Here is a 20,243-nt window from a genome sequence, read left to right as displayed (position 1 = left end):
CTGGTGTGGCTGGACGGTCTGACGGGGCTGCCACAGAGCTGTCTGAGGGCCCAGGCCCCTGTGTGGCCTGCAGTCCAGAGCAGTGGTTCTCAGCAACTTTGTGTTAAGATAACCCGGGGAGTTTATTAAAATGCAGGTTCTTCCCCCTAGAGATTCTATTCATTAGGTCAGGGACTGGGACTGGGACTCTGCATTTAGCTCCCCAGAGGCTACTCCTGCAGTTAGTCCCCAAACTGCACTTTTAGAAGCCCTCGTGCAGAACACACAGCCAGATTGGTACCCGCTTGTAGAAGGGCCGAGGCGCACCTACCCAGGCCTTCTCCAGTGTTGTCACACCGTGGCTACTGTCACTGAGAGCTCGTTGTGTGTCCCCTCAGGCCCTATGCCAGGCAGCCGCTGCGTCCTCAGAGTAGCTCTGCAAGCTGATAGATGAAGAAACTGAGGCTCTGAGAGAGTCAGTAACTTTCAGAGCTGAGGCTCGAACCCAGGTCCGCACCCTTCCCACACCAGTGAGCCCTGCTCAGCGGACTCCCTGGGTCCACGGCCATTGTCACTTCTGAAAGAGTTATAGTTGTTTGTACAGAAGTGATGTTGAATGGAGGGGCGGGGGCGTCCGGTATCCTCTCCTTGGAGCCTTACCGGGGCCTTTCGTGCAGCGTGACGTTGGGCCGAACGCTCAGGGCTGTTTGCCACTGAAAATGAGCTTCTATTCCTGTTTCTTTTGTCTGCTGACCTGACCCAACAAATCGCCTTCTGTTCCCTGAGTGAAGGGGGAAAACACAAGGGCTAAACATAGCCTCGATTATTTTTACTTTTCATATATTGTACTTCTTGAAGCGATAAAGATAGAAACAATTAAAATATTCTCTGCCCCACAGACAGACCAAGTGGCCACCTGGCTGGTGTTGACACACAACAGCAGTGCTCAGTGTCGGGCAGTGCTTTGTGTTTTCAAAGGGTCTTAGACGTTGCTGTGCCAGCCAGTGTCCTGGCTAGTTCACACACAGCCATCCATGGCTCCGGTGGGGCGGGGAGTTGAAAACACAGCCCAGGTTGGACCTGCCTGGCCAAGGAGCGATTACCTGCGCCAGGGGCAAGAGACAGGCAAGACCAAGTGAACCCCCACCATCTGCTCTGTTGTTCTTCTCCGCACTCGTCATCCCCTCCTTCCTCCCCCCATCCCCGCCTGAGGTCGGCTGTGTGCCAGGCTCGGTACTGGGTGCTGGAGAGTCATGTCGGGACCGTGTACTAGAACTTGTAGCTCAGTAGAAGAAGGAGACAAATAAACAGATAATTAGGATTCAGTTAACACGAACCATATGATTGGAAGTCTAGGCAAAGGCTGGGGCTGCCCAAGGGCCTGTATGTGAAGACATGTCTGCAGGGGAGGTGATGTTTGAGTTGGGTCTCAAATGGTGAGTGAGAGACTGGTAGAAGGATAAAGCAGGAGAATTATATTCCAGGCCCCTGCAAAGGGGTGAAGGCGAGAAAGCACTGATGTTTGAGGGGAAGCTGCAGAGCCACTGCCGTGCTCACGTTTAACCCGTGGACTGAGTTGAGAACTGACTGTTTTAGTCCCCCCTACGACAGAGACATCTTACATACTAAGGTCATAGAGGCTTACTCTTTAAAACAGAGTGGAGTAGTTCCTGTAGGCAAGTAGGAACACGATAGAATTAGCCCTCCGACACCAGTCCCACTGGGATTTGATAGTTAACCTAAAAGCACGTTGAATACACAGCCCTCTGCACGCAGGCAGCACCTGTGCTCGTTCCTCCAATCGATTTGTTAAACTTCAGTTTCACGAAGAATTGCTGGTGCAGAAGAGTCACTCTTCAGGACTGTGTACACAAAACCAGGAGGAGTGGCTTTATGGCCTCAGGCATTTTTAGGGATGATCTTGGCTCTGTCTGATTCTGGGCTGACTCTTGATGTCACGGCAGGTTGGGTGTGCCTGGAGTGTAGGGCCTGTAGGGGGACCATGAGTAGGTGGGGATCTGGATGCCAGGATGAAATGTCTGCATTTTTTTGAGGGGGCAATGAGAAGCTGTGGGAGGGGATGGACCATGACCTCAGAAAGTTCTCTGGCGGCAGAAAGGAGTTGGGACTGGAGTAGGGAGGCCCAAGGGGTCTAGTCAAGAAGCACCGGGATCACAAGATGGCCGCTAGAGAGCGATGGCACTGCCGAATGATGGAGACAGAACGGCTGAGGTGGGATCAATCTCTTAATTCCCCGGGTTTCCCAGGGCCTGGAGAGAGACCTTCTCTAGTGGACTCTAGTTGGAAGTTGGGGCCCTCACTGCCCTTGGTTGGGTCCCCTAGTTCCTTCCTCAGTCGGCCACATTTGTGGCCCATCTGGCGCCTCAGTGCCTTGTCCAGAAGGAGAAGTTGGTGGCCAGCGTTGTTTGATGGGAACTTCCTGAAAGACCAAAGGAACAAGCCCAGAGAAGGATGGTTGTGAGCCTGGCCCTGAGCCTGGCACAGCACCTGTGGGCTTGGTGGTCAGGTTCTCCACATAATTGTCCTTATAGAAAACACAGAAACTCTCGGGAACCAAAAAGAAAAATCAACCAGCTCTCTGCCGATTGGCCATGAACATTTAGGTTTATTCCTTTCTGTCTTCCCACACAGCATATGTGTTCTACTAAATAAGAATCATGCTGTCTATACAGTTTTATATCCTGTTTCTTTATGCTTAGTATTACATCATTAACATTTCCTCACATCATTAATATTCTTTGAAGCTGCTTTTTTCATGCTCCATGTTATTCCTTGATACTTCATCTAACCAGCCCCCTACTGTGGGACATTTTAGTTGTGTTTACCATTTTGCTATCGCTTATATCATTTTGAAGAACATCATTAAACATAAATCTCCACTTTTTTCTGAGGATAACTTTTCTTCTAAATCAGATAACAGAGTTGGTCGCAACTCAGTCGATGTGGGTTTATATTTTTAAAATTTTTACTTTAGTATTACTTCAGTGTTTTAATTTAGTATTGTGTTAGTTTGCTGAACTTTCAACTGCTGGCAAGATACTCTTTTAGAAAAGAATGGCGAATATTCGAGGAGTAGTGGATAGTGAAGGCCTGTTTTGAACAACATAAATGCTATTTGCAAGAAGGTAACTTCTGGTAATGATTTGTCAAATTCAGTTGAAGGAGCACGTCTGGAGACTTGCCGTGCGCCAGGGCCTGGGAAGATTTCAGGGATGAGATGAATTGGACGTTTAGTGACAGACCTGCTTTGTTCCCAGCTGGCCTGCTGGGCTTGAGGCAAATCTCTCTCCTGCATCTCCAGCTTCTAAGGCCCTCCCGTGGGAACAGCCTCTGGACCACTCTTCCCATGTCCCCGGCCCAGGGTCCCGGCCCCCTCAGGCTCTGCGCGTCTCATGACTGCAGACGACACAGGGCGCCCTGGAGGAAGGTGGTCACATTTAGCCCTGATTTGGCAATTCCTTGGGCTTGTGAATCTCCTTTTGGGCCTCATCGGTCACTCCCTTTGAACCTGTCATGTAGCTGCTGCTTGTGACACTCAGCCTGGGGTCGGTCCCTTGGGTGTGTCTCTCAGTGCCCTTGGAAAAGTGGCCACCGGTAGGGGAGCTGGTTCTGCAGTCCCAGCTGCCTGGAGCACTTGTGTGGGTGACGTCACAGTTTCCTGAGGCATGGCTTGTCTTGCACGACTGGTCCTTGCCCTGAGGACAGGGCCAGTGTCAGGCTCCCCTGTGGCTCCCTCAGTGCTGCAGTGAAGTGAGAACAGCTTGGACTTCGGGTTGGGCCAGTCCCTCATCGTTTGTTAGCTGTGTGGCTCGGGGCCGCTTACTCAACCTCTCCGAGCCTCATTCTCCCCGTCTGGCAGTGATGGCAACCACCCAGGGCGCCCGTGGTGGACGCGTGGTAATTGTGCTGAGAATCAGTGTGCGTGACATACCTTCTGAACGTCATTTCAGGTTTCACTGCTCTCCTTCTACTGAGACTGACTCAAGTCATATTTCTCTCTGTATTCACATTTGCACCGTTTATAAATATGTATAGAATAGAAAAAAATCGAAACATGCTAATACGTCGATCTCTGGGAGCATGGCGTATTTCTTAACTTCGCTTTCGTATCGTGAACTTGAATACAAGAACCATGTCAAATTTATCTTTGCTCGCCCAAAATGCTCCGCGTAGGAGAAAAACAATAAATAGTTATTGAATACTTCACTAAAATAAAGGTTCAAAGTGCCAAGTCAGCTTTTCATAGCAGGGTGAGCTTATTTATTCCTGTGTTCAAGTCGAGACCCAGATAACGTAAGTTTAAATTGTTCCCTTAAGTCTTTGCAGCCCAAGGCTTGTCCCTATAGATTTTAGCTGCTTTTTTCTCTATTTTGGCAAGAAAGCAAATGAATGCAAGGAACGTCCTCAGTGATTGGCAGCTCTTGTTGGTTGCTGATGTTGTGGAGCATTTTGGTGGAGGGGACTTAAATCAAGGAAATATTCAGTTTCTGTTGTCAGCAAGTGTTTTCAAGATGGGCTTCAGATGAACTAACCTGGCAGCACCTCCAGCCCCTAAAGTATGGCTGAGTCGTCTTTGGTCATGGCCTTCTGCCAGGGCACTGAGTCCCAGCCCCAGAGCCCTGACATGGGATGTCACCGACATGTCACCCGACTCTGCTGCCGGCCGGGTTGGGGGGGGTGGGACAAGTCAGTTTCCCTTCTAGAAAATGAGAAGCATTTTGGGTGAAAAATAGTGATGTGGACTTTCCTGGGAGGCAGGACGGTGCGTTGGAGAGAAAGCCGTGCCAGGCATCCTGGGCAGTGCTTGGATCCTAGGCCTTGCTCTGCGTCTAACTCAGCACCTGGGAACTCACATCCCCTCTCTGGGCCTCAGTTTCTCATCTGTAAATCGAGGTCGCCCTGGATGGCTTTTAAGGGCCTTTCTAGCTCTAAATTCCTGCTTAAGACGGGTTCTTGGTGAGGAGATAGAGGACTGGCATGAAGGCCTTTTCAATTCCTGTTTCTCTTTGTCATTTATGAACCAGAAAATGACAGATGGCGAGACCTGGACAGGAAGTGCCCTCTTCAGATTGACCAGCCGAGCGCCAGCATCTGGGAGTGCCTGCCTGAGAAGTGTCAGGACAGTGCTCTGTGGCACCGGGAGGCCGCCACCGCCTGCGCGGTCACCAACCTGATCAAAGACCTCAGCCTCAGTGACCACAACGGGAACCCCTCTGCGCCCCCCAGCAAGCGCCAGTGCCGGTCACTGTCCTTCTCCGACGAGATGTCCAGCTGCCGAACATCATGGAGGCCCTTGGGGTCCAAAGTCTGGACGCCTGTGGAAAAGAGGCGCTGTTACAGCGGGGGCAGCGTCCAGCGCTATTCCAACGGCTTCAGCACCATGCAGCGGAGCTCCAGCTTCAGCCTCCCTTCCCGGGCCAACGTGCTCTCCTCGCCCTGTGACCAGGCGGCCTTTCACCACCAATTCGGTGGTCAGCCCTGCCAAGGGGTGCCCGGCTCCGCCATCTGTGGACAGGCGAGAGACATCTGGGGCCCCAACCCGAGCCTGGTGGGTGGGGGCCGGCTTGACATGCAACGGTCCCTCTCCTGCTCGCACGAGCAGTTCTCGTTCGCGGAGTACTGTCCACCCTCAGCCAACAGCACACCTGCCTCAACGCCAGAGCTGGGGAGACGCTCTAGCGGGCTCTCCCGCAGCCGCTCCCAGCCGTGTGTCCTTAACGACAAGAAGGTCGGCGTTAAGCGGCGGCGCCCCGAAGAGGTGCAGGAGCCGAGGCCTTCCCTGGACCTTGCCAAGATGGCACAGGTAAGAGCCCCAGAAGGTGCTGAGAGGTGCTGCAGGTGCCTTTCGGAGCCTCTGCTGCTCCTGGCCCATCCCAGGCAAGTGCAGGGGGTCAGTTTCAGACACCCCCAGGAATGGGTTAATTTCCTGCTTTTTAAAATCCTATTCCGAGAAGGAGAAAATCAAGCCCCACTTTGTAAAGGGTCTTTTTCTTTCCATTTAAAATCAGAACTGTTCTTTCCCTGTGAACCCAGTGCTAGTGGTGTAAGAGCGGACAGATGGGGACGGACAGGGCCTTGGGCAGACCAGCATCACCACACACTGGTTACCCCCTTCCTGGCAGTTCTCTGAAGCCTCTCTCCCAGGAACCCGTCCCTGCAGCCGCCCCAAGAAGTGCTCGCACAGGCCGGGATGCAGTGTCACTTGGATTACGCTGATCCTGAGGTCAGGGCCCTGGGTGATGGTTTTAGAAAGCGAGAAATGGTGGGAAGCACTTATTCTTTTGGTTAAACTGCTGAAAATGTGAGACCATCAAGAAGTTGTGATCACTTGTCAGTGGCACCTATGTAATCGTCCTTGCTGTTCACTATAGGTGAGGCCTCTGGCCACATGCCTCTGTCACATGCACTTTATCCTCAGTCTCGGATCCCTGCCTCCTGCTAACTCTGATCTCAGGTACTGATTTGAATGAGGAACTTGGAGTTAATGCGCCACGATCAGGACAGTCTCCACGCCTGAGCGTTGCCTGCGTTTGTTTCTTTACTGGGGAATCCCAAGGATGAGAGCGTGTGATGGTGAGGCCCAGGGAGCAGGGCTGGCCCTTGTGGCTGTCCACCCGAGGACAGGTGGATATGGTGGGCAGAAGGTGGCGCTCCGGGTTCTGTGTCCAGGAGGCCCTTAGGTGCTCAGGGCCACGGTTTGATTATCGTCCTTTCTAGTCTTGTTACATGAGCATCAGTCACGGCTGGGCTGGAGGGTCACAGAGGCCGGTTTGGTGAGAGGTTGGCCTTGCTCACGAGCATGTGCGCACATCTGGGCAAACAGGCTTGTCACGTCCACTCCTTTTCAGGCGGGCTCCACCACCTTCCTTCAGTGGCCAGTGCTTTTTTTCAGTCAGGCCTCCTTTTAGAATGAAAATATGGCTTCTGTCTATGGAGTTTCCTTCTCTTTCCTCTTGGTTTTCCTCCCAGCCTTGAGGTCTCCCCAGAAGAAGAGGTGCAGGTATCTCCAGTCTTGAGCACACCTGGCCCCTGAGTCCAGGCTTTCTGGCCACTTTGCTTAAGAGCCTAGGCCCTGGTCTGGGGCAGTCGGAGGACCAGCTGGTGGTGCTCCCGCCTCCCCGGTCCGGTGGGGCTCGCCTGGGGAAGAGCCTGCGGGAGGACTGGGCAGACTCCACCCTCTGCCCTCATCTCCAGTTTCCCTTCCTTCTATCACATGGCTGCCCCAGGTGTATCCCTTGCTTTCCCCTGAGTGCTTTCCTAGCTAGGCGGCGATTGAACACATTTCCTGGACATTGGACAGGCGAGTGGAATTTTCCTTCTTGGAGAAATTTAAATAGGTAAGAATGCTGGAGAGGTGACAGATTTGTTGACTTCTGAAAGGAAACCCAGAGTCTTGAGTTCTGGGTGCACGAGAAAGGGCTTCAGTTAAATTTTTAATGCTGAGCTTATTTTATTAGCTAATAAGCTAGATAGGTAATAAAAACAACTTACACGTGTTATTATATTTTACTAGCCGCAAGTTGGAATAACACCCCTGGCATCACTGGAGACATTTCCCGTCCTCACTTGGGTAGAAACCATTTAAAGATATATTGCTCGGTGGGGCTGTGCCCAGATGTATGGATTGCTCCATCAGCTCCAGGCAGGCCTCCAAGAGCCTGAGGAGGCTGCCCTGGTTCTGCCTGCCTTTCCCTGGCTGAGGCCTGGGGAGGGCAGAGTCTAGGGAGAGCGGAGAAGGGGCCCCTGGGAAGCCTGTGGGCCGAAGGGCTGCGGGCAGCGCCCTGGGGATGGGTGGACCCTGAGCCGCCCCCCCTGCCAAGCCTCCAGACCCAGCCAGCCGTTTCCCGTGGGCTCTGCTTGCTTTGGCTCTCCCCCCTCAGATGACTTATGGCCTCAGGAGATGGGCCTTGCTTCTCTAGGAGCCTTGAAAGCCAAGCCCAGGGCAACCTCTATGCATTTGAAAGGAGCCCTGGATGTAGCCTGGAACATGCAGGGCCCTGTGCCTGGGCACCCCGTGAGCCAGTGTCACTGGTTTGTAGGGACCTGCTCGCGGCCAGATGGCGGCTGGTGTGAGACTAACTGTCCCCAGACCCTAGCCTCCACGTGGCTTTACCTGCATTTGCAGCTGCTGGGAAACGAGTGGGTCTGCAAGTCTGTGGAAAGGTTGGCTTGTGTCGAGAGTTGGCACTGCTCCGTGTGTCCTCCAGCTGGGTGGTGGACTCTCTGTCTTACGGGTCTTTTGATCTTGGTTTATATAGTTTCCTACCTGGGAGGAGGGCTTTCCACATGAGCATCGTCGGCAGGGTGCCCCTGTGTGCGTGGGCTCTGGACTCAGGTGCATGAAAGACTTGGGCTGAAGGTGCAGAGTGAGTGCCATCTCAGTCAGCCCTTTGGGATGACAGGGGTTCTGATAAACCCTGGCTTCCAGAGGCACTGACCGGGGCTGGGACCCCCCGGGGTTGGTGTGAGCCCCAGCAGCACCCCGAGAGTGGCTGGTAGTCAGAGTCTCCCCAAACTTCCAGCAGAAAAGAGACCAGGGAAAGACCCCTGAGTCAGACTGGCAGAGGAGGCCAGCCCCTCTGAGGTCCCGGGCCCTGCCTCCTGCACACAGGGGGCAAGGGTACTGGGGTGGGCCCTGCTCTGAGGCTGCCTCTCACCCCTCCCTGGACCCTCTCCTCTGGGTGCCTCTCCACCTTCTTGAGCAAGCAGCCCCCGGAGGGTACAGGCCAGGCCTGTAAAAAGGGTCTTTATCGCCTCAAGCAGCCATTCCCCACCTTTTGACTTGAAGACTTTTTTATTAAATTAGTAGTTGATATTCATTGCAAAGCATTAAAACTTACAAAAAAAAAAAGCTAGAAGCAGAGGGTGGGAGAGGTACACGTGACCTCAGGCTGTGTCCATCCTGGCCCCTCCTGAGGAAATAGGCCCTTCTGGAACATGGTCTTCACCTTTAGATCTGCATCTGGGGGTATATTGACCAATCAGAAGGCCTCAGAAATGGTGCTGGAGGCTGACAGCCCTGTGCAAACTGCTTAACATCTCTGTGCAGCAGATAATACTACCACTGCCACCACCATCATCAACGTAGGGCTGTTGGGAGGAATAGGGGAAATGTGTGCATGCGTGTGCATATGTTGTGCAAATGCGTTCACGTGTCCGTGTGTGTGCATGTATGTGTACGTGTATATCTATATGTGGATGTGCGTGTATAAATGTGTGTGTCCGTAATATCTGTTGATATGTGTATGTATCTTAATCTACACACACACTCACATGTGCACACTTCACCTAGTGCACAGACTGGCCCGGCGAGAGCTGACAGTTACTGGCTGTTGTGACAACTACAGGAATTGGGAGGGATGGCGTGGGCTCATTCTGGGCGACTCCAGAGGCAGAACTGGGCCTTGAGGGTGACATTCTGAAGACTCCCCTATTCTTTATTTGTCCATCTTTTCCTTCTGTATTTAGCCCCCCTTTTCTGTCGTTGCCATTTACTTCTTCTTGTTGGTTCCTCTTCTTGCCTCATCCTTTTCTTTTGAAAATGGAAAGGAGGCCTGCCCTTTGGCTCTGCTCAGCCTGCGGTGAACTCGGGCTTGAAACAGGGGATTGTGAAATGGTGACAGAATCAGAATCGCCACCTGCCAGAGGAGGCCGGGTGAGCGTTCTTGTCTCATGTCTGTCACCCGTGGAACCAGGGTGGAACTGGCCCCAGGAGCCCACCAGACGCCCCTCCAGATGTCCTGACCTCCCCAGCCTGGTCTCCGGGGCACCGGTGTCTAGCTGGTGGCCAAGTGGCTCTTGTCTCTCGCAGCAGTGAGGCCACCAGCACACAGTGCCGGGAAGGGGTTAGAAATTGCTTTTTGGTCTCCTTAAAACCCGAGTGCCTAGCTCACGGTTAGGGAGCTGGGTCCTGAGTGAGGGAGAGTGATTGCACGGAGGAGAGCCCTGTGGGGAGGGATGACGCAAGGACCTGGCTCAGAAAGGCCCTCCCTCCCTGTAGCTGCATCTGCGAGCTCTGGGTCCGCAGAGCAAGATGCTTGAAGGCGGCCCGGGGTCAGCCTTGCCCCATGCAGCCGGTTCTGACCCTGCTGACCTCCCGGCAGCTTTCCTCGCATGGTCTGTCGAGGCTCCTCCGGCCTGGTGTTTTATGTTAAGCCACAGCCGCCTCCCTTTTGCAAAATGACAGCATGTGTCCTCGAGGGCAGGGCCCAGCCTGAGGGTACGAGTAGTTTATGAGCGGGACTTTCGCTGACATTATTAGTTACTGCTTTTTCGAGACCTGGTTCAACCACCAAGCATCGGTTGACTCCCGGCGAGATCTGGGCTGTGCGTGGCCATTTAGACACGGATCACATGCGTGGGGGCCAAGATTTCAGAAGAAGCAACAATTAAAGATTACCATGAATGGCATGCCCCTGGGTGTCACAGTCCTTGCTGTATTTTTAACTCCAAGCCGGTCAGTTTGAAAGAGCAACAAATTGTATTTCTCAGCAGTGCTTCAGACAGAAGGGAGACATTTGTGAGGAGGGGTCGGGATGCTGAAACAGAGGTTTGATTGATTGCAGCTGCCCACACACTGAGTCCCTGAACCTCCCAGAGCAGGCCTCAGAACAGGCAGCAACTGTTGTGTTAGCAGATGTTGGAGGGGCCCACGAAAGCTGGCCGGGTGCAGTTTGGGGTAGGAAAGAAGCGTGAGGTAGAAACTACACAGAGAGCTGTGGTCCAGCGGATGTGTCCAGGAGAGGGGGCTGGCCAGGGCGGTGGGGGCTCCAGTGGGTGAGGGGGGTCGATGCAGGAAGTCATCAGAAGGCTTGTCACTGATGCTCGTCAATAACTCGTGCCTCTCTGCTGGCAAGGTCGTCCCTGGGTGAGGCTCCCTCTGGTCAGCCTCCTGCTCTGTGTGCCAGGGGTAGGGGGTGGGGGACTGGCTTTAATGAGGGGTGGGCCCCCCAGCCGCCGTGGGGTGACCCTCACTGGCTGCACTGCCTTCTCAGGCAGCCCTGGCCGCTGCAGGCCAGCTGTGCTTTTTCTGGGCTGGGTCCCTGGGCTCAGGCCCGGCGTACCCAAACCTTTATGACCTTCTGTGCCCTCTGCCAGCAGCCGGCCACCTCACTTGCTCCGGTTCCTGCCGCCCTGCACCCTGAGCACCCTTCCTGCTGGCCTAGGGAACTATGTTGACAGCTAGCAGAGGAATTCAGAGGTGCATCGCCGTTTGCCGCACAGAACGCAGACGGGTGTGAGGATCTCTGCCGGGTAGTCGTGGAAAGCCCTGGAATTCCAACCGGGGTGAAGTGAATGCTAAATAAAAGTAAAGGCAAAAACCACGATGGGCTCATGTGGATCGTTGCTTCTGATGAGGAAGCAGGATGGGCTTGAGAAAGGAAGACGCCTCTAAGACCTGGCCCCTCAGCCTGTGGGCGCCGAGCAGGGCGGCTCTTCCCAGGCTCGTGACGGACACTGCTGGTCAGTCGTGGCGCTCTCTCTGGTTGCACCCAGAGGAAGTCGTAGAACCCTCCCCTCGGCAACTAGAGCCTGCGAGTTGACCTGCCATCTCTGCTCCTGTTCCCCCCTCACTTGAGGGGAGAGTCCAGGGAGTTGGTGACTTGCCCAAAGCCACGTGGCTGCCGAGGAGGCTGGGAAGGCCGGAACCCGGGCCTCCTGACTCCGGGTTCACTGCCCCTCCTGCTGCCGTGATCCACCCCAGGCGCCCTTTCCAGGCGGCTGACAGAGGGTGTAGAGGTGAAAGTGTGAGCTCTGGAGTCGGAGGGGCTCAGGTCCCCATTCTGCCACTTTTGAGCTGTGGGCCCTCGGGCCAGTCACCCTCTGTAAGCCTCCATTTTCTTGTCTGTGAAATGGGAATGACGGTTCCAGTTTCTCACGGGTGAGGGGAGGAGTCGCGCAGTGTGGGTCTTCCCAGGGTGGATACTTTTACAACAGAGCCGCACCCTGTGGCCCATCTCCTGGGCTCCAGCGGTCAGCTGGGCTCGCCACCCCCGGGACAGGCGGTGTCACTGCAAGGCACGGATCCTGCAGCAGTGGAACAGGTGGGGCCGGGGCTGGGAGACTAGTTTCAGCCGTCTCCAGTCTTTCCCTTCTCTCAGAAAGAGGTGTGTCACTAGCACCGTGGAACCACCTGATGGGGGTTCTCATAATCTGAGGAACACCTGCATCACTCCTTGCTGTCGCCAGGCACAGCCACCAGGTTGCATAAGCTATCTGCTTAAGGTTGCTCGGATCAGGGCCGAGTGTTGACACAATAGCTTTGATCTCCCAGGGAAAAGAAAAATAGAAGGAGTTCAACTAGGGACATGCCAGGGAGGCAGCTTTTAATGCCACTTGGTGATTTTCCATGCTTTAATTGAGAGCCTTTCTGAGCTGAAGGGTGTTTGAGAAGATGTGAGGCCATGAAGCTCTGGGGATACACGAGGTTTTCTGGAGCAGGGGCCTCTGCTTCGTGCATAAGCCAGTTGCTCAGATGGGAGCCCCTCCAGCTCCCTGTAGCAGCTCAGAGCATCTTGGCCCAAGTCTTGCACTGGGTGGCAGAGTGAATGACCAGGAACCTGGTGTGGCTGTCAGTGCCCTGCCTAGATGCTGTGTGTGCTGGGCGTCTCTGGTCCCTGATACCATTTAAAAGAGGCCAGGTTTCCAGAATGTTCTCACAGCACATTGGAATCGTGTGACCAGAGAAATAAGCCATTTGAGCTAATTATTAGAGTGTGGGTGGGGTGGGTGTGGGGGACGGCAAAGGTCAGAGTCAGGAAGGGGCTGGGAAGAGCCCCAGCGTGGCTGGAGCAGGGTGGGTGAGGGCGCCAGGGGGCCTGAGCACAGTGGGCCTTCTTGGTAGGTCCTCTGAAGAGGCTTATCTTTTATCCGCAGTGCAGAGGGGCAGCAGTAGAGAGTTTTAAGCAGGGGAATGACAGCACCCCCTTCCCCCAGAGCTCCTTCAGGCTTCAGGGAGCAGCATGGACTGAGGGGTCTGGGGGAGGCGGGAGGCTGTTGGCAGACATGACGGTGAGCTAGACCAGGGCCGGGGCAGTGGACACATTGATTTCCTGTTAGGGGCTCAGACGTTCTGGAGGTGCGACCAATAGGCCCAGCCAATGAGTTGATCTTGTCAATGAGCTTCCAAGTCACCCCAGCCACAGACCTCCCTGGGCTGAGAATCCATCACCCTAACTTCCAAAGGTTACTTTCTTTAAGCTACCCTGTTTTTAGAGTTTGCTGATTGTAAGTCCCTCTTGTTTTCTTGCCTGCAGCCCTCACTTTACCTGTATTTCTTCCTGATCGCCTTCTCAGTAGAAGTGAAGTGTAGCTCGTCACCATGACTGACTTGTTTTCACAAGTGTCCTTGAAACCGCCCCACCTCCAAACCCTTATTATACACGAGTGCTTTGCCAGCCCCGGCTGCCCTTTCCCACCCCGTGGAAACTCCATTCCTACCTTCCTCGTCACCCCCGTCTCCATGTGTCCGACTCCTTTGCTGAAGCTTCTCTGTCCTTCTGCACTTGACCCTGGGCCCCCATTCTGGACTCGGCTGGAGAAGGCCGGGGCGGGCTGGGGCCGCAGGAGGATTTTCTGACAGCTTTGAAGGCTTGTCATGCTGGATCTGATCTCAGCTGTCCTGCGTCTGGTCTGTTTACAATGGCTGAGGCAGCATCTCCAGAAAATGAGGGGCCTGCAGTGGCCTCTGTGAATCTCCTAACAGAGCCCAGTGACCCCAGCCCAGCTTGGAAGGCTGCAGGGGAAGGGGCGGGGAGGATGTCAGCGTTCCCTATCTTACTCCTGCTTCCTTATTGGGGATGTCGGGCTGATGCCTCCGGGAAGGAGCTCCAGGCCCTTGGTGAGCCTGTGGGTCTGAGAGAGCCTCAGGGGGACTGGAGACAGGGAAGCACGGAGTGGGGTCACTGAGATGGACGTGTGATTAATTACGAGCCAGGCCCTGAGCCGACATGCCGGGCACCTGCCTGTGCCTTTATCCCGTGCAGACTGCTGGCTTTCCTGGGCACCCACACAGGGTGAAATTAAGCTCGTTTTGCCTTTTACAAAAAGTCTCCGTTGTCCTAAGTGTGGCATCACATAGAGTCCGCTGTTGACAGGAGCCATTTATCTATAACATTTTTGCGGAATCAGCCATCCTGAGTTACCGCCCTTTCTTGCAGCTTCAGGCCACAGTCGAGAACTAGAGAAAGCAAACGCCACGCAGGAGGGCAAGCCCTTTGCTGCCTCCCCAGGCCAGCAGGAGCTTGGTTCGACTGGACTCGGGTGGGTGTTAGTTGCCTGTTTACGGCGAGAAGGCTAACAGTGCCTCCTTTGAAAGTCTGGCATAGTAGGGCCCTTGGGTAATTCCTTCTGGGGACAGGGAGGGGTAGCCTTTTCTTTTCTGTCTTGGAAAAGAAGTAGTTGGTTCCAAAATATAATGCAACCGCCAGAAGCTTCATTTGTGAGCACAGCAGTGAGCTCACAGCAGTAATATGTCACTAAAGGCCACCAGGCCCTGCCCCTCCCCTGACACAGTGCAGGTCCTGTAATGCGTTTAATCTTTATGGAGTGGGTGGTGGTCATGGGGGGCTGCAGCTGTTCCCTTGCCAGAGCTCTGTGCGTGGAGAGTGGGGCAGGCCCCCTGGATCAGCTGGGGCCCTGCAGGGGACAGAAACCACCCCATAGGTCCAGAGAGTTCAGTGTGGACAGTTGCTAACCAGGTTTCTGAAGAACCAAGAAGCCGAGATGTGAACACCAGGTATCATGGAGGCAGCTGCTGCTGGAAGCTGCCTCCACCTGGCTGAGGGCAGCAGTGGGAATCGGGGTCCTAACCCCTAACTGTTCTGGCCTGTGCTTGTGGCAGGGGCGGGGGTTGCTTGTTCAGGGGCCCTCCCTCAGGTGTGTGGTCCCTCAGCCACCTGGGGGGAACCCTCTCCTTCCTCTTCAAGGAAGAAAATTGAGTGTTAGCTGCCTGCTCAGTTGCCCAGGGGCAGAGCGGTGCCAGGAGCCCTGGCCACTCTTCAGCGCCCACAGCCCGTGGGCCACCGCCTCTCCGAAGGGCCCCTTTGGGGTGAGTTCGCCACCGCTGGCGAACCACGGGCCCAGGCGGGTCTGGGACAGGCTCTAGGCGTCAGGCTCCCTGGAGGTGAGGCGGGGACGGTGGCCTTCTCACCACGGGCTGCTTTGACCAGAATGGCCTCAGGAAGCATAGATGTTATTTATTGTACCCACTGGGCCCACACCCTGATGAAGTAGCCTTGAAGTTCTAACATCAGACTGCCTGAACAGGCTCATCCTTCTAGCCCTTGGACAGACTTCGCATTTCTTGAGCTGTGAGTTTTCTGGTTCGTAAACCAGGGCACCGGGGGCTTACAGGAGCCCCGTGGTTTGGCACCAGGGCCTCCCTGGAGATTGCTTCAGCTCTGCCCGAGCAGTGCGGCCGGCTGTCCTGTCCCAGGTCCTTCCATCATACACGGCTGGAGCACAAGGCGGAGCAGCCCTGCAGTTTGCTCTGCTGTGCCGTGGGGCTGTGCCCGGGAAGTATCAGTCACATTCTGCAGATGGACATGTCCACAATCTGGAGTAATCCTCTTAGTGCCCAACCCAGAGCCTTTGATGCCCATTTTTGTGATTTACTGGAAGATCTCTAAGCCCCTGGCCCCTGCCACCCCACCTCATCGTGAGTGGCTCGTCTTGGCAGGTGGGAGAGGGGGGTCACAGCCAGTCCTGCACTTGCCCAAGCCCAGGGCTTGGCCGCACCCCCCTAACCCCGAGCCAGACTGTTCTGGATGCAGCCCCTGGGCCCTCGTCTCCTTCCCCTCCTGGAGTCCTGCTCTCCCTCCAAAATGATGGGCACGCCTGGGTGTTGGGGGAGGAGGCATGAGGAGTGGGCCTGTGTGTCCCGGCAGGAAGATCCCTAGCAAAGCCCTCACTGGGCTGACTTGACAAATAAGGGGCAAGTTGGCGTTGAGGGTCTGCTGTGCAGGCGGCCCGGCCAGACCAGGGCTGTGCTCATGCTCACATGAGGCGCTCTCCTCGCCCTGTCACCCCAGACTTCTTGTCTGCCTCTTTCTCATGTGGGAACCCCTGGGAGATAATGAGACTGGGGAGGGCCCTCGTGGGCCGTCTGGCTCGTCTTCTCTTGTCCTCCCATTCTGTCTTGGAGCATCATGTGTCCCCTGTGGAAGGATGGATCTTGCCCGGGACTCAGTGCTGTGGTACAGTCATCCAGATGCTTCTAACTGCTTCCAACTCTGGGCAAGCACAGCCTCCCCATAGCCCCTTGATAGCTGGGACCAGCTTTAAGCAGGCCTAATCCACCTAGAGAAGTTCCGTCTCACTGTAATCTGGAACAGTGTTGCACAGTGGAATTTTCCGAGAATAGATGGCAAATACAAATGGGAACGAGTATGCAGGCGGGGAGCCAGTGGATGAAAAGACCCTTTTCTGTGGGGACAAAGCCACCTGGGCAGAAGCGGCCCAGCGCAGTGTGTTTGGGGCAGGCGTTTTAGCAGATGTGGGCTGATTGTGCAGCTTTCCTCATTTGGCAAGAGAAAGGAGATGGCACCTGAAATGGTGTGAGGTTGTCACTCAGCAGAGACGCCAGAACTTCAGCATGATGCAGCTGGGGAAGCTGTGGGCAAATACGTGCGCCTGCGTCTGCCCCAAAGCTAGGACGGCAGGAAGTGGAGAGGCGGGCCTGGCCTGGGTCTCTCCTGGGAGGGCTCTGGGCTCCAGGGCCAGATGGGCCTGGCATGGAGTGTTGGTGTACCACTCACCAGCTGGGTGGCACTGGGCAAGTCACTGTCCCTCTCTGGGCCCCTGTGTCCTCTTCTGCATGATGTGAGTATTGAACTTGTGAGAACACCAGGGTCAGGCCTGGCGCACGGTGTGCCCTCGGGGAACCCTGGCCCTGGGATGGATGTTGTCACCATTATCGTCATTATGATTTTTTTGATTTATTGTTATTTGTGACCTTGAAGTCATTGTTCTTAGCGTGATGGAGAGCCCAGTGAAGGAAGCAGCACTCTGCCTGGAGGCCTGAGGAAGGGCTGGGAGGCTGGAGCAGAGGGTGGGGAGTGCCGGGCGCTCCCCTACTCCACCCTCAGGTGGCCCTGCCCAGCCCTGGGGACCCAGGGGGCTCAGGGGGTGGCCTCTGACCACACAGGTGGCATGAGAGGCAGCAGCTGTGGGGCTGCTGACTGTTGGCAAGTGAGGTGGCAGCACATTTGCAGAAGGAACTCATCTACTGAACGTTCTCCTCAAAACAGCCCTGTGCGTGCATCGTATCCATTTTAGAGGAGGTGACTGAGTCATGCAGTGGAAACAGATGTGAACTACAGAAATTTAAATTTTCTAGCAGCCACATTAAAAAGAAAAAAGGAACAGGTGAAATTAATTTAATAATATCTTTTATTTAACACTGTCATTTCAACATGCAATCAAAAGAAATCAATCATTAATGAGATACGTGCTTTTTTATACGAAGTTTCCAAGGTCGGGGCATGTGTTACATTTGTAGCACATCTCAGTTTAGACTGGCCTCATTTCCAGTGCTTAGTGGCTTCACGTGGCTGGTGGCTCCTGTAGTGGACAGTGTGTTTGCCCAAGGTCACATTGCATTAAGTGGCTGAGCCGTCAGCCCCTGGAGCTCACAGCACAGGCAGGCAGGCAGGTAGGGAGGCTCTGGGGTGTGGATATGAGGGCTGGGACCAGGACTCAGCCGTGGTTTGAGTGGCTCGGCTCTGCCACTTACTCAGACCCTGTCCTGCGCGAGGCCCTAGTGCCGGCCAGTAAAGGAGGAGCTGGCGAGAGGCCTTGCTCTGACGTGCGGGTTCCGCAGGGCTTGCTCTCTCTACCCGAGGACCAGCGTCAGGGAAGAGCAAGCCTGGGAGGCCTGAGTGATGGACTGTTTGGAAGCTCTCTCACGGAACCTGGACATCCTGGTCACCTGCTGTGACCCCTGTGGTCGGGGAGGGGAAGGGGTCGCCCTTATTCTGAGAGCCCACTTTCTTCTCTAGGGTGTTCTTTTCCTACTAAAGTTACTGGACATCTTCAGCCCCACTTTGCTTGCTGTTCCTGGTGTGTGGCCAGGGCAGGGCTGGGGGAGAGGGGTGGCAGTAGCTGGGGTGTAACGAGGAAGCAAGGCTGGCTCTTCTCGCGGTGTCTGGGTGGGGGTGCCGAGATAGGCTTTGTGGTGCCACAAGCCCTGGGCCACTTCTGCACTCGATGACTGGGTGGTGCACTTGTACCCATACGCCCCCCGAGCAAGCACGTGAGCCAGGCCCTGCACAGCTGACCCGTTCTAGGCCCTGCCCTTGGTGGTGGGCCACGCGTCACCCAGAACTCGAGCAATGAGCTTGATCCCAGAGCAGTGCCAGGGCAGGTGTGGAACAGCCGAGGCAGAATGTTGTTCCAGAGCTGTCCTGTCCTTGGGGCATGGCAGCCTCCTAGCCACAGTTTTTCTGGAAAGTTCTATTTGTGGTTCTAGTTTGTGCCCCCTGCCAGGAGAGGCTTACAGGAAGGTGGGGCCTACAGCTGCAACAGCCTGGGAACTTCAAACATAACCCCGCCCACCACGGGAAACTTCTAGGCCCTTAGACTCCAGGCAGCAACGACGCTGTGAGCTGGTTCAAATCAGCACGTATTGACTGAGTACCAGCTGTGTACAGCTGCCTGAACCGGGGCCGCGGGGGAGACCAGCGTGCGTGAGACCCTGTGCTTACCTTTAAGGAGCTTGCAGGTGACAGAGGGGTCAGGTGGGAGCACCGCGTCAATGCCGCCAGCTCCAAGCCGATGGAGTGGTCGTGTCCTCCGAGGATCTGGACTCGTCCCTCCATTCGGCCACCGCTTACCAAGCACCGGCTGTGTGTCAGCCCCTGTGGGCTCCCAGGCTGCAGCAGTAGACAGGACCATCAGCTCTGGCCTTCTGGAGGCCGCAACATGGACACATCGTCACACGGAAACCTGGGCAGTGTGACTAGCACTCGCAGCTCTGCCCTCTGAGCCTCGTTCTCCTTACCTGTTAGGTAGGATCCACGGTGGCCGTTGCTGGGGTTCAGTAAGAAGATGAAGGCGGGACAGACACGCACTGACACTTGGTGCCCTCGCCCGAGCGTTCCGGGAGTCTGGCCGTAGGAACCGTGGGCACGTGGTGGGTTCTCCCTGACGTGTGCAGGGCTCGGCCCCTTTGCGGGGGTGCAGAGAAGCTCTCTGGTGGGCCTGGGCATGGTGCGCCAGCCACAGCTCAGGCTGCGCCTCAGCTGGAGTGGAGAGGAGAGACATGGCAGAAAGATGATCCCAGGACAAGAAGCTAACCTGTTTGGCTGGATCGTGGCTGGGATGGAGCGTGACAGGCCTGAGAGCCAGCTGGAGAGCTGGGGCCTTATTCTGTGCAGTGGGGAGCCAAGGACAGGATGAACAGGATGGTGGGGTTTGGAACCTGAGTCTGGCTAGGGGCAGGGGTGCAGGGAGCACCCCAGGGCAGGGAGAGAAGGCTGTGTTCCTATATCTGGTGGCCCTTGGTGGAGAAGGCGGGGCTGGGAGCCATGCAGGCTGAACCGCTTGGGCCCAGAGACTTCAGGGAATTCCTTGCCTGGTTCCTACAGACCTGTGAGTCTACGGCTTGGTGCAGACTGGGCGGGGGTGCCTGCTGGCTGACTTGACCCCTGTGAGGCCCCTCAGGTGAGCGGTCCCTCTCCCTCAGCAGACAGCGAAGTTAATCAGGAAAAAAGAGGATGACCAAATTTGCCTTTAAGGAAGTGAACTGAGTCAGAAATGGCTTCTTTTTTCCCTCTTAAGAGCCAAGAAAGCCAGAGGCCACACTCCTGAGCAGTGAGACCATGGGATTTGGGTCACCTGCCTGTTTTGGGTCACCTGCCTGGTCATCCTGCTGCCCACACTGTCCCTTCTATTCAGGAATGAGGACAGCTTGGTTCATGTTGAGAACCCTTCGCCAGAGCCCTCCACCTCATGTGGCCTGGGTCCCACTCCTTGAAACTTTGGTCAACATGTAAATGATAACACTGATGACTCTTGCCACGTGTGGCAGTGCACTTACACTGGGCCTGCATGTCCCCATGCTCCCTTGCACTCTGGACCAGGGATAAGGCTTGTGTTTGTGTAGTTACATGTTGTCTTTATTACAATCCTGGAAAGTGAGGATTGCTGTTCCCATTTTGCAGAAGAAGAAACTGAGGTTCAGAGTGGCAGCCAAGCTCATGTGGCTGGGTGTGGCAGGGCTCTGAGGTCCAGGCTTGTTCTAC

The 20,243-nt window shown here is 55.2% G+C and overlaps 1 protein-coding gene across 1 annotated transcript in view; it reads left to right on the top strand.

Moving 5' to 3' along the window:
• Positions 1–20,243, top strand: part of FAM53B (family with sequence similarity 53 member B) — a 75,663-nt gene that overhangs the window by 17,146 nt on the left and 38,274 nt on the right. The window contains exon 3 of the mRNA XM_072972081.1: positions 5,025–5,803. Coding sequence (XP_072828182.1) covers positions 5,025–5,803 — 779 coding nt within the window. The remainder of the gene's footprint in view (positions 1–5,024; positions 5,804–20,243) is intronic.

This window comes from Vicugna pacos, chromosome 11 (genome assembly GCF_048564905.1).
Source record: "Vicugna pacos chromosome 11, VicPac4, whole genome shotgun sequence".
In the NCBI taxonomy this organism is placed as follows: Eukaryota; Metazoa; Chordata; class Mammalia; order Artiodactyla; family Camelidae; genus Vicugna; species Vicugna pacos.
Note: the sequence above shows the minus strand (reverse complement) of the source record. Positions and strands in the feature narration are given on the sequence as shown.